Source organism: Homalodisca vitripennis, chromosome 2 (genome assembly GCF_021130785.1).
Source record: "Homalodisca vitripennis isolate AUS2020 chromosome 2, UT_GWSS_2.1, whole genome shotgun sequence".
Taxonomy (NCBI): Eukaryota; Metazoa; Arthropoda; class Insecta; order Hemiptera; family Cicadellidae; genus Homalodisca; species Homalodisca vitripennis.
Window position 1 is genome coordinate 98,099,725 of NC_060208.1, and position 13,934 is coordinate 98,113,658.

The 13,934-nt window shown below is 33.8% G+C and overlaps 1 protein-coding gene across 2 annotated transcripts in view; it reads left to right on the forward strand.

Annotated features, from left to right (window-relative positions):
- Nucleotides 1-13,934, forward strand: part of LOC124354400 (protein TRC8 homolog) — a 29,583-nt gene that overhangs the window by 14,244 nt on the left and 1,405 nt on the right. The window contains exons 5-6 of one of the 2 annotated variants that reach the window (XM_046804823.1): nucleotides 5,195-5,399; nucleotides 8,017-8,197. In XM_046804823.1, the coding sequence (XP_046660779.1) occupies nucleotides 5,195-5,399; nucleotides 8,017-8,197 (386 nt within the window). The remainder of the gene's footprint in view (nucleotides 1-5,194; nucleotides 5,400-8,016; nucleotides 8,198-13,934) is intronic. The other variant, XM_046804824.1, reaches the window with a different exon arrangement.

Genomic DNA, 13,934 nt, shown 5'->3' on the forward strand with positions numbered 1-13,934 from the left:
GGGGTTAGTGTTACCATTACGAGTTTGTTACAACAGGAGTAAGGGAGTCAGAAAAGCCCACATTTAACGTTATGTAATTAAGGGATGGCCTCTAAGACTCTTAATAGCCATATATAGTTTAATCTCTTTTAAACTTATAATTAAAAAAATAAAAGTATATAATTTTTTAAACTTAAATAAATGTATACTCTTTTGATGAGTTTAAACATGTAAAAATCCTGATCCAGTTGACATAAGAAACCTGGGTACAAACAAGCACAACTTCTATTTCTAATGTATGAGAACTGATAGCACAAACATGGAGTTTTACATCTGGAATACTCCTAAAAGTGTTTAGGTATTAGTTTTATCATTTCTTCAAAAATGTTTTATTACCATTTATGATTTGAGTAAGAAATTGGAAATTTTCCCAAGAAGAGAGATAATAGGTAGTATAAAAAGGTTTAATCTCACCTATGTACCAGATTTATTAGCAGTTTAAAAATATCAAGTTAAAAACTGAGTCTTTAAATCCACTATTCTAATAATATAAATTAGAATCCACTTTCTAAATAGTAAATTACTTTTCTTTCAGCAGTCATATTTAATGATTATTTCATTTTTTGAAAGAACTGAAATTGTGACATTCTTAACACTGTTGTCTGTAATCAGTGTACTATGCTTTGAGGAACTAAATGGAAATGTTTTAGAGAAGCTAATACAGATCGATCAACAGCTGAGGGTAAGGTATGTGTTTTGCATCTCTACGTCAGCTTCTTTACTCAAGTTACCCCATTTGGAGATTGCTGCACTAATGACCCTCAATCTTCAGCCTCCTCTACATTTTGATTCATGTCTGCATTATTCTCAGCCTTATTCCATCATGTATACAATATTTGAGTCTTTCTAATTACCTTCTACCTTTAAGGCTTATCAAGTACTATTTCCTATAAATCTCATTCTTTCTATTCTTAAATGTGCTGATAGCCAAAGGCTATCTGCGAAGTTAGGGGTAAGAAGCCCTCTATAACACTTAACTTGGGGACCAATGGTACTGATGGCCAGGTAGGCAGGCTACTTGCAAGGACAGGTTTGATCAGCGGCAGGGCCGGCCCTAGCTAATTTTATAGTGTAAGCAAACAGTAGTTTTGGCGCCCCCCCCCCCCCCCCCCGATAAACCGTCATACACTACACCGTAGAACGGTAAATGTCACATACCTTGTACCTAAATAGTAAACAAAGGGGAACAAATTAGGAGAAAAAAAAATAGCTGACAAACCAGAGTTTATGTTTATTTACCAGTGTTCATTTACAAATACAGTGACACATTGTAGACTACAATTACGATACATTACATTATTAAGTTTAAGTTATGTGATGTATGATGGAAAACACAAAATCTTCTACAATCAATATTGTGTGTACAAGTCATTGTTAAACGTCAGGTTGTATTACAGACAAATTCAAATTAAAAAATAATAGCCTAATAATTACAATTAAGATACTCAATGTTGCAATTTAAAAGGAATTCGTCTGGCTTTTAATTTTGAAAACTCTTGCAGTAGAATGTCCGTTTCCATTTCATTTAGGGCATCATTTTCAATCGCCAAGGTTGCTAGACCACTTAAGTGTTCTTGGGTCAAATTTGATCGTAGGTAAGTTTTTATCAGTTTTAATTTGGAAAAACTTCTTTCGCCACTGGCCACGGATACTGGCAGCGTTAACAAGATTCTCAATGCTACAAAAATATTTGGAAAAGTATCCACATAACCACGTTTGGTTATAAAAGACAACGCTCCAGCTGGGTGACTTGTAGGGGGCAGCATTGGTCCAAAGATTTGAAGCTCATCAAACAGCTCATCTCCGTTAATGTCATATTCTTTTGGTTTGTCATCTCCATCACCACCGCTCAAAACTGTTTCAAGGTGTTTGCAGGCTTTCTTTAAACTCTGATTCACTCCATGCTTTTCCTAAGCTAGCAATATCATAGAGAAATTTAAAACCTTCACTATGGTTTTCCATCAGTTCAAATCTCTCCTTTAACGAGGATATTGTTCTATCAAGCACAGCAAAGAAGAAATTTTACGGTTTAAACAAATCTTTACCAGAACTTGCAGCTTCATCTTCACTCTCCCGTAAGAAAAATTGTTTTTTAACTCTTCTTGGTCTAACTGTTTTTTCTTGTTCAAAGTCACCTGCAACATCAATTTTTTCTGCAAGTTCCTTTGCATCAGTAATGACGCTGTTTAGTCCTTCTTCAGATCTCATAGTTTCCAATAATGATTTTACACTCTTAAGAAGATCTATTGAACTTTGAAGATCATTTGTGACCTTTTGCAACAGTTTACTAACCATGTTTGTTTTATACAGGATCTCATGCCAAAGTTACAATACAAACACAGAAACTTGAAGCTTTGCAGTTTTTTTACTAGTCCTACGGCAGTATGTCTACCAAATGCATCAAGGTTCTTGTCTTGAGAAGCTTCATATAATGCATCATATACTTCTTCAATATGGTACCTCAAGGGTAATAATGCCTCAATTCTACTTTCCCACCTAGTGTTGCAGAGTGGTTTGACTGTTAGACTCGAAACGTTTTTCAGCAAAATACTCCATCTTTGAGTAGAACTAGAAAAAAAGTTATATATTTCTTGTATGGTGCTGAAACAGTCTACTGCACTATTGCAAGACAGAGCTGCATCGTTAATTACCAAGTTCAGGGAGTGGTTTCCACATGGAACATAAAATGCTCTAGGATTTAGATCAAGGATCCTTCTTCTGAACTCCAACATGCTTTCCCTTCATTGCCGAACCATTATCATAGCCCTGACCCCTCATGTTTTTTAAAGGAATTCCTCGTTCCTTTAGTTCTTTCAATAATGCTTCTGTGAGACCTTCTTCACCTGATGAATCTTTAATAGGAATGAAACCTAAAAATGTTTCTTTAATTACCACATCTTCATTTTCAGTAATCTTCACAAATCTTATCACAAACGTCATTTGCTCAGTATGGCTAACGTCAGGAGTGCAGTCTAATATTATCGAATAATATGTGGCTTGCTGTAGGTCTTGCAAGATTTTATCTTGGATCTTGGCTGACAAGAACAGAATGAACTCGCTCTGGATATTTTTGCTCAAATAATGAACGTGTGTTTCTTTTGATTTGATCCTTCTCACATGTTCAGCCATAAAAACATCAAACTTTGCTATGTGTGTTCTACAATTTTAAAGTTTTCCGTTGTTACGTTCAAAAAGAAACATCCTTTTTCCCTCGAAAGGCCAACCCCTGTGTCCCCAAAAACTGTACTATACACAGTAATCGTTTCTGGACTTGGTGCCAATGTTCAGTTTCAGCATGGATAAGTCTTTCATGTTCTTCATCAATAGTTTTGTTTAATCGTAAACGTACAGAGAGCTCACGCCCAAAACGTACAGTTTTTAACATGAGCAGAGGATTTCTCGTGACTGGTCAAAGTCTTGTGTAGGTTTTGCCAGTCAGAATAACCCTTGGTCACTAGCAAGAAGAGAATTCGTGTTTCCAAACAGTTTGCAAGGAAAACAGAATGCTGCATTTTTCGATATTGAGTATAGTACACAATTTCAGTGAACTTGTTCTCCGTTGCACAGCTTCCTTGTGAAATGATTTTGAAGAAAATCTCCTACCTTTACTGTCCGCAGGAAAACTCTTTGTCAGTGACTTGCTGAGGCCCTCGTTCAACAAGCACTTTCCGTACCTCGTCATTTATTTTGGGTGGCCACTTCCCACAATCATTTGAAATCACAGGTAATGTGTTTGTATCCTTGTTCGGTTCCTGGAAGACAAAACAAAACATTATAGTTGGCATCGTGGTGTAATCGCAAGAGATGTTATGATGTGTGATAACTCTGTTAAATTACCCTTTTCAGGATTTCAATATTTAATGCAATATTTATATCTATATTTTATTATAGTCTATAATAAATAGGCCTTCCTATTTAGGTTAACTAAAATATAGTAAAACATTTTTAAAACATCTTTTACACCTATCTATGTTATGGTGGTATAAAATAAAAATTGGTTTAAATAAAAGTCAAATAAGGGCTTAAACATTTGTGTGTTTTTTGTTTGCGGCCACCATATTGAAACGGTAGGCCTAATCATATCATATTCATGATTAATAAATCCAACTAAGTTGGGCCGAGGTTATTGCTGGACCTATTTATCCTAAAAATGCTAAGTAAGTTAAATAAGTCAACTTACAATTTCAATGACTTGTTGACTATGCGTAACAACAGACGTAGATAGATGAAGATGACGATGACATCACTGTATCAACTAATAAATCATCATCCACAACTTTGGTGGCGGCTACAGAATTGTCACAATCAATATTTGATGGTGGAAATGGTGTTTTCTGTAGCTAGATAACTATGGAATTGACTGGTTGACGGTCCAGGCAGAACCTCAGATTCAGTTATTGGTAAATTATTGTCAACATCTATGATCTAATTCAGTTGTCTCTACGCTTATTGATGCACTCGCACATAATGGTGGATTTGTTAAAAACCTTTGCAGTGCTTTACACTGCTTTTCATTCTTCTTTAGATTGCTGCAACTTTCTTTTGCGGTTAAATGCTCCAGATGTTTTTTTCTTGCTCGACATTTCGTGTTAATTAAAAACGGCATTAATTTTACAACTTACTACAGTACAACGCACATCAATGTAATTATATAAAATAGTAAGACAGACAGCTGTCACGGCGAGGGTGCTTGCGAAGCGGCGCTAACAGTGACCGTAATGTAACTGCGAGACTCAGACTGCGAACAGAAATAGACCATAATGAGTCATGCGGACGGTTTCCATGTCACTCGCGTAAGGGGTGGGGCGTGTGTATCGGGTAGCGGTGCATTAGTCAGTGCAGGGCGCACGTGCACAGCGCCCCCACGGCGCCCCTCTCCTCGCGGCGCCACCCGCGGCCGCGTAGTTCGCGTATATCACGGGCCGCCCCCTGATCAGCGGTCACCTATCCAAGAAGCAGCTACACTCGATGTTGTTTGATTCCCACTGTACCCGTTAAACTGTGCCATTGGCAACTGTTTTGGGCCTTTGTACAATAAAATTAATTAGTACAGTGATTTCTATGCTGATAGTGGAAACTATACAATACAGTCTCATATTTGTATATTAGTAACAGAAAAAGGCAACTATCGTAATACTAAGAGCTTGTGTTACAGAAACGCCAGTGGAGTCAAGTCCTACATGAAACGACAGCTGCTGACTTTCTCCGTTTAACGACAGCCTTCGTAGTGGCTAGGATGGGCAAGGCAATTGTCATGGGCTTGGTGTTGCTCACCTTCACTGTGCAATTCAACGACATAGAACCGCCTCTCAGCTACGTGTTGCTGACCCTCTCCTTCTTCCTGCTCTCACAGTTCCCGGGTGAGTGCTGTCAGAAGCAACTTTTATTGTCATAAACAGATTGGGAACAAAAATTTGGACTGTAATGAAAAATAAGTAAAGAGTTTAAACCCCTTTTAAACATAGTTTTCAAATTTTCCATGTTATAAAAACCATCAAATTTTTACTAAATTTGTAGTGATTTTTAAGAAAAATACAGACATTTAAATGATTTTTCAACATTATTATTTTCCATAAACCAAACAATGATTATATAATAAATACTATTCTCTGTGCAAAAAAAATATTTGAATGACTCACAATTAAACCATATTTTTCTCTCTCAAAACAATATTTTTTTGTTTTACATAAATTTGGAAAGTAAAACTAAGTTGAAGTCCAGTTGTATAAAAACATGTTTATTTACAAGTTAGTTTTTAGAAGTTTGCCACAGATATCCAAAATTGACTGAAAAATGAGAATAATAATAACAGCACTAACTGAATTTTTCTATCTCTGAACAGTTGCTTTTTTAATCATTTTGAAAAATCATTTTTTAAATGTAAACACATGAAACAATAATGTAAACATACTTTTGGATTGGTCAAAACAATATTGAGGACTACTGAATGTCAGTCATTACAAATTAACTGCATAATTTCTTATTTGCTCACATTGTAGATCTTTACTTGAATTCACTAAAAAGACAAACTATGGCATAAAAACACTTAAAATAACATCAGAGAGCTAGTAGCAATCAGATGCCAGTCATGACAGGATGCTATTGCTAAAAGCAAGTTGTAAAACTACACAATTTCTTACAATGTTGTAGATTAAATAATTATTGAGTTCAAAGACATTTAACAATGTAAAAACTGTTATTAGTTAGGTTCAGGGCCAAAAATTGGCTGAATAAAAATGAATTGTTTTAACTTGTTATAACCTTAAACTCAAACTACTGATATATTGTTAGTTGGTCTTTTATGTTCTCAATAATCTAAAAATCTCTTTGTTAAGATTATTTGAGAGGAAATGATGCTATTTTGTAGGTTTTAATGAGAATAAAACATTAATATGAGAAAAATTAAAGTTGGAGATTTCTAAAAATAGTTAATATTTTAAAACATTTTAACACAGGAAATTAAGCCATGAAGAGATTAAAAATACTGTTTAGAATCAGTTAATGGAATCATTTCTACATTGCCAACTAAACAGAAAAAGCCCCTAGAATTATCATTCAAAATAACTATTTATTTTTGGAACACCAAAATAACTGTCAAACTTGCAGAGATTATGGAAAATACAACTAATAATCCTAAATTCAGCTCTGAGACCTTGAAAACTTCAGATGACATATCCAAAATAAGCACCACCCACAGATTAAAAAAAAAATGAAATTCACGTCACGTTCTGCTTGTGGAACACAAAAAACTGATTGAATGTTTTATTTTTCCCAACTTACAGCTCAAACTTGGGACCAAATCATCATATGTTCCTGCACGTTAAAATCTTGACTTTTAAATGCTTTAACTTAAGTAACTTCATAATACCATCTTGGTTAGCTGTGATCTCAGTAGGAATCTTTTGCTGAGGTATTGTCCAAGCCAGTTATGTGATAAACGTTGAATAAGTCTTGATGAATATGATGAAAAATTGTATAGAAGTAAAAAAGTAGTGTATTGTTTTTAAAAGTAAAAATAGAGTTTCTGTAATTCATTCTGTCTTTTTCATAGCATGACTTAATTGAAGATTGTGCCACATCTTGCCATAGCCAAGATTTTGTTATTGATTATAAGGATGGAAAAATGTGTGTTATGCATGAGATGCATTTTTGACTGAGGAACACATGTTTTTGTTGTTATTTCTTCTGTTTACTGTATAATATTGACATCACATAATATTTGTGATGTCAAATATTATATTTGACATCAAAAATATTATATTTCTAGTTGTTGTATATTGAGAATGTAATTTTGTGACAGTAATGGGATTAACCTTTTTAATGTCTAGGCATTCCTTGTATATCAGTTCAGTCTCACATTTTTAAAAGAACAAATCTGAATTTATAAATTACAGTAGCCATAAATAAAAAATCGTGTGTATGAAATAGGTTTTACTGATAAAATATTCTGACTTTGTTTTAAAGTTTATTTCTTTTTCAAGAACTGTCTTCTATAATTTTTCAATTTTGGAATATATAAAATAAAGTATCCATTGTCTTTCTTAGTGCTATCATTCAATTATCTTGAATTTTCAATTACTATTTATATAATAACAAGTTTTAAAAATCAGCACAAAATTTAATCATTCTTCTTTCATTTATTACAGGAGAATGATATGAAAAATGTTATTTTGAAAGGTGTACATTTATAAACAATAAATGTTTGGTGAATTTGTATATGTTTAATGCAATTGATGAGGATGGCAGGATTGTATTCATATACAAAAGACGAAAAAGTCAGTAGAACCATAAAAATGAATCAATGTCTAATCACTGCTCTAGCCTTATGACACTATTTTTGACATATTGCTCCTTTTAGTCAGCAGCAAGTAAGGTTCTCAGTTTATCTCATAGCAAAACATTTAAAACTTAAGAATTGGAATCACATTCTGAAATTATGATCCCATTAGTAACATCAACCGTTGGTCTGTATGATAGGAACACCAGGGGTGGACTCTGCTCTGGTGGGAGTAGTCAGGGGTCTGGATTTGTACGAATTGGAGGGGTTGGAGGAGTGGTGGGTCCCCACAGTGACGAGGGGTGCAGCAGTCACCATGTCCACAGCACTAGTAGCCCTGCTGATATTCCGATCACATTTCATTTTGGCCGCTCTGTTGGGGTAATTTGACTGCTTTGTATAACTGATAATTGAACAATACTCAGCATGTAGCTGAAGTCTGTTCATAGTATAATTTTTGTTGTATAAAAATTTATCTTATTCTTATACTGATGTCTGATGGAACTGATGTGGTGATGTAGTGACTGGTTGTTTAATTTGGTTAAAACTTTATTATTCTGTAATATTAATATGGCTTTTTTTGTTTAAACTCAAGATTGGAAGATTGGTAAACTTCTTAACAATCAATTTTTACTACTGAGCATGAGTTCATTTTATTTAAAAGGTTTAAATTATTAGCCTACAAACTAACCTCTACTAGCTATTTTGCAACACAAGTATTTTGTGAAAATAATAAACTTTTCAATTAAAACTGAAAGAAAGTTAAAAGTGTTTGTGAAATAAAATTACAACAGTTAACAGCTGAGTTTGACATTTGAATTTTGGTGATTTGGGTCTAGGCTGAACTGAGGTCATTTGTTGACAACAGTTTTCTACCTGCAAAGCAACTGTTTTGATTGTGGCCAAGTAGAGCTTATCAGCAATGGCCTGTATGACTTGATAGCTCAGTTGGTTAGAGAGATAGCCATTACTTCTGAGGTTCCTGGTTCAATCCTCACCATTGGCAATATATTTTTGCTTGTGAAGAAAATAACTTTTAATTTAATAAAACACATTTATGTGTATTGAATTATTGTTATCTGTACTTCGAGAAAGAAAACTTGTTTGTAAATACTTTTCTTGATAATATACTGTAGATTTAACTCCAATAGCCTACACTCTCTTAATGATATACTGTTTTTATCTCATAACAGAACTGTCAGTTTCACTTTAGTTTTTATAATATGTTTGGTCTCAATGACAGGGTCTTTGCCAAAGTAAGAGGGTATCAGCCATGGCCAGCCTATTAAAAAAATTGAAAAAAATAAATTTGAGGTGGTTTTTTTTGGCACTAATGAAGTTGGAATATGTAAAGAAAATGATTTATTTGATTACAAGAGTTATAAGGATGAGATTCTACCCAAAAAAGAAACCTACAAATTCATTTCTGCAGGCAATACAGGAGGCAGAAAGTTACTCAAACTTGACTATAGACATGACTGTAGACAATGATGAAGAAATATTTTTATTTAATCCTGAAAATGATGAAAATAGTATTTTTTCTGGAATTACATCCCAACTGGAATTTGAAAAAAAGAAAGCTGAAACTTCATTGCGCTTGGCTGAGGAGGAGTCGGAAGAAATGTGCCGGAAATATAATGAAGATATACAGAATCTTAAAGATGAAAATTTGCAGCTAAAAAATGAAATAAAAAAAAGAGATAATGAACTGAAGAGACTTAGATTGACACAACACAAGGAGTATAAAGAAAATGAAATTTGCTATTTGTCACCTCGAGTGCTCGTCTCAACAGGGGTTTCAAACTGACAGCAGTGATGAGATTTTTACAATTGATACTGACGCTCATAAAGAACTTTTACACAAAATGACACTATATGAAAATATCTTGTGAAAAGGAAGCTGCAATCATGAAGTTAAAAGACACCATTGATGAACTAAATGACACACCTAGACAGAGAACTGTGTTTACCCCAGTTACTCACAAAAGACACCCTAGTAGAAATAAAGCTCATTCTGAAGAGCACTTTTCCATCCAAACAGAAAACATATTTTCACTTTTAAAAGAAGATGAAATGTCTGGGGATGGTTTCAATATTCATTCTCCTGAGGACTTTCCTAATCTGGGAAATACAGTAGAAAAACATAGAGTAACCAGAAGTAATTCTTATCAAATTTCACCTGTAACTGTTGATTACGGAAACAAAACTAAAAGATCAGCTAACCAACTTAATGGAAAAGTACATTATGAGGATAATGTTAAACCAATACATGGGTCTTCTAAATTGTTACAACCTCAACTGATAATCTTGGCAGACAGTCATGGGAAAAATCTCAGTAACCTAGTGCAACAAAGAACTCACGTAAATGTTTGTTCATATGTAAGACCTGGGGCAAGATTCAATAGTGTTATAGAGGAGGTCAAAGAGATTTCTAAAAATTTGACCAGCAGAGATCATCTCTTAGTGATCGCAGGAACGAATAACATTGAGACCACTGGTGTTGCACGATTTTTGGATGATGTAAATAACTTGATTAAAAACACGGAAAACATCAATCTGCTCCTGGCTACAATACCCATGCGACATGATGTTCCTCATTTGGATTTGAAAATTTCTAGAATAAACTCTGAGCTAGAGAACCTGGCAGAAAAATATAAAAATTCCCTTAAATTGCTCCCATTGCATTAAATTTTATTACCACGCCATTTATTTACATTACATGGCTTACATATGAATAAAAAAGGCAAAAACAAGGTTGCAAAAATGATAGTTGAAATGTTGACAAGAAAGACCAAAGAGGTCAACCCAGCACTCCAAACTGTGTCCATGGTAGCTGAGACAACACTCGACACACCCGACAAGACAAAGGGCCATTCAACTGTAATGAAAACAGGTGAAATTAATGTTATTAATGCAGACATGGGAGATATTATTGAACACTTTAAAAAACAACTCATCCACAGCTTTTGCCCATTCAATTTCTGCTGCTGATTTTGAGGATCCTAGGCACATGACAGCTGGTGTGGTGGTGGTATTTAGAAAAAAGTTCGGTAGGCCCAAAACCACAGATTATGTAAATAACAGTTTGACCTGTTAGAAGTGGATAAACGGTGCGACGATCTATAGTTTGGTAACCAAACCAAGGTATTTTGGAAAACCTACCACGGACAGTTATGACGAATCTTTTGAGCAACTGAAGGAAGACTTCAAAAATAAAGGTTTAAAGACACTAATATGTTCTCCAATAGGCTGTGTGCGTGACCTAATAGATCTGGAACATTTTGCCAAAAATATTGTTGAATTTCATCTGTGCACAGGAGCTACAATCGGTATAATTTCAACAGACCAGAAATCTAACAGAGAACTTAGAAAAGGCCTCTCACATGTGGTATTCCTCGATAAACTTCAAGAGGAAATCCTGGTAGCACAAAATGTGCAAAGGCAGTGTCAGAGTCAGCATTTGTCCAAGGACTTAACCGAGGGAAACCACCAACATTCACAAAATGGCACTAAGGATGAGACTGAGAAACAAACTGTGGTGAAATCATCTGACGGGACACCATTTGAAATGCTACCAACTCTTTCAACAGGAACAAACAACAGTGAGACGCAAGTTCAACCCATCAGCCAGTGTAGTGATATTACGAGATGGTCAGTCGTGTGTCATGTGATACAGGGGAATCACAGCTGAAGCCAACCTCTGTAAACAACTCTTTTTTAGTCATAAGTACAGAAAAAATAATGCTAGCTTAGTTTTCAACTAAAAATTTTAAAATACTGCATCAAAATATTAGACATCTTCCTTCTGCTCTTGAATCATTGGAAATCACACTAGAAAATCTTAATCCAGACTTAGTAGTTCTCACCGAACATAAAGTGAGCTCAAGTCTAATAGGCCACATAAATATTCAAAATTATGATATAAAATCTTATTACACTAGAGGAAACTTCCAAGGAGGAGGTGTAATGATTCTTACAAAGAAAAATCTTTTAAAATTTAAGTCAGTAAATCTTAAAATAGTTTCAGAGCAAATGGAAGACAAAATTTTTGAAGTTTGTATGGTGGAATATGTAGAAAAGAATAGAAAAATGCTGTTGTTGGGATTTTATAGATCACCAATTACTTCAAATGAGTGTATTTTTGTTAACAAACTAAATTTAATCTTGGAAGCTCTATGTTCTAAATATAAAGATATAATGATTATTGGAGATTTTAATATAGATATGACTAAGAATACATGTACTAGTAGGGAAGTAAGTAATATACTAACTACCTACGGGCTTTTATTATCTTGTTGACTTTCCAACCCGTGTAACAGAACAATCAGCAACTGTTATTGATAATGCTTTTACTAACATTGATATTTCATTGATAAAGATAGTTGGTATTAATACACAACTATCCGATCATGATGCTCAATTAATCGAAATCAATATAGGTGCCCATGAGAACAAAAAAGAAAACAGATTTATTTTTCAATATTCTAGACATTTTTCAGAAGAAAATATTTCAAATTTTCTGATAGCTCTGAGTAATGAATCATGGCTTAATGTATATACATCTGATGTGTGTAATAAATTTGGAATGTTTAACAACATTTTCCTATATCACTTTAATATTTGTTTCCCCAAATTACTAGTTAGGAAAAATGTCAACCAAAAATCTTGGATTACAGATGACCTGAAATTGTATAATGCTGAGTTGATCACTCAAAGTAATTTGGCACGACTATAAAAAAATAAAAATATACAGAATAGCATCAAACAGAAAAACATTGAATTTAAAAGAAAACTATTATAAAACAAAAAAGCATTGTACGACCACAAAATTCTAAATTCAAAAAATGTGATAGGTGATACCTGGAAAATTATTAATAGAGAGGTTGGAAATAAAAACAAAACAAATGAAAACATTACAGTAAGTAATGAAGGAGAGCTTTACACTAATCCTGATAAAATAAGTGAACTTTTTCTTAATCATTTTACAAAAAATGAAAATTTACAAAAGAGCTTGTGCTCTCAAAACACCTCTGAGGAAGACCATAGTAATAGTAAGCTGTTCCGGTGCAAGGAAATTTATTACAAGACCCTAAATATAATCATTTCAAGTCTGAAAAACAAATACAGCTGTGGATATGACGATGTACCAATAGCCATTATTAAAAAAGCTAAGACATTTCTGTTAAAACCACTATTGCACCTATTAAACTCCTCATTAATTACAGGGACATTTCCAGAACAATTAAAAATAGCTAAAATTATACAAATTCACAAAAAAAACTGTAAAAATGAGATGGATAATTATCGTCCAATTGCCTTACTGCCAGCATTTTCAAAAATTTATGAACGCGCCATGTCAGACCAATTACTTGATTACCTTGAAAAAAATCAGTTGCTGGATTCTTTTCAACATGGCTTCAGAAAAGGCAAGTCAGTCAAAACAGCAGCATTGGAATTCATAGAATCAGTAACAGATTCCATTCCGAAAAAGCTCTTGGGATATTTTTGGATCTTAGCAAGGCATTTGACAGCATTTCACATGAAATACTGCTAAAACGTCTTCATAATTTGGGAGTAAAAAATTTTGCGTATAATTGGTTTGAATCCTATCTGCTAAATAGGAAACAATTTGTTCAAATTACACATTTAAATAAAAAGAACTTCAAAAGTATACATAATTCAACAGTCAGGACTACTAAAATTTGGTGTGCCCCAGGGCTCAATCTTGGGTCCAATTCTTTTCATCTGTTACCTTAAAGGTGTACCACAACTAGAGGGAAACAGTCAAGTGGTTCAATGCAGATGATGCTAATTTAAAAATATCGGCCAGCTCCAAAGAAGAAATTGAAATTTTATCTAGTTTAAATATTTTCACCATGAATAGTTACTTTAAAAAGAACAATCTTCATATTAACCCAAATAAAACTAATTTTATCACTCTCTCTACTCAACAAGGAAAATCATATAACCCAATAATAAAATTAGATGACCAAACCATATCACAGGTCAGTAGCTCAAAATTTTTAGGTTTGGTAATAGACCAACACCTAAGTTGGACAAATCATGTAACAATGTTATTGCCAAGAATATCATCTGGTTTGTATGCCCTTCGAAAAAT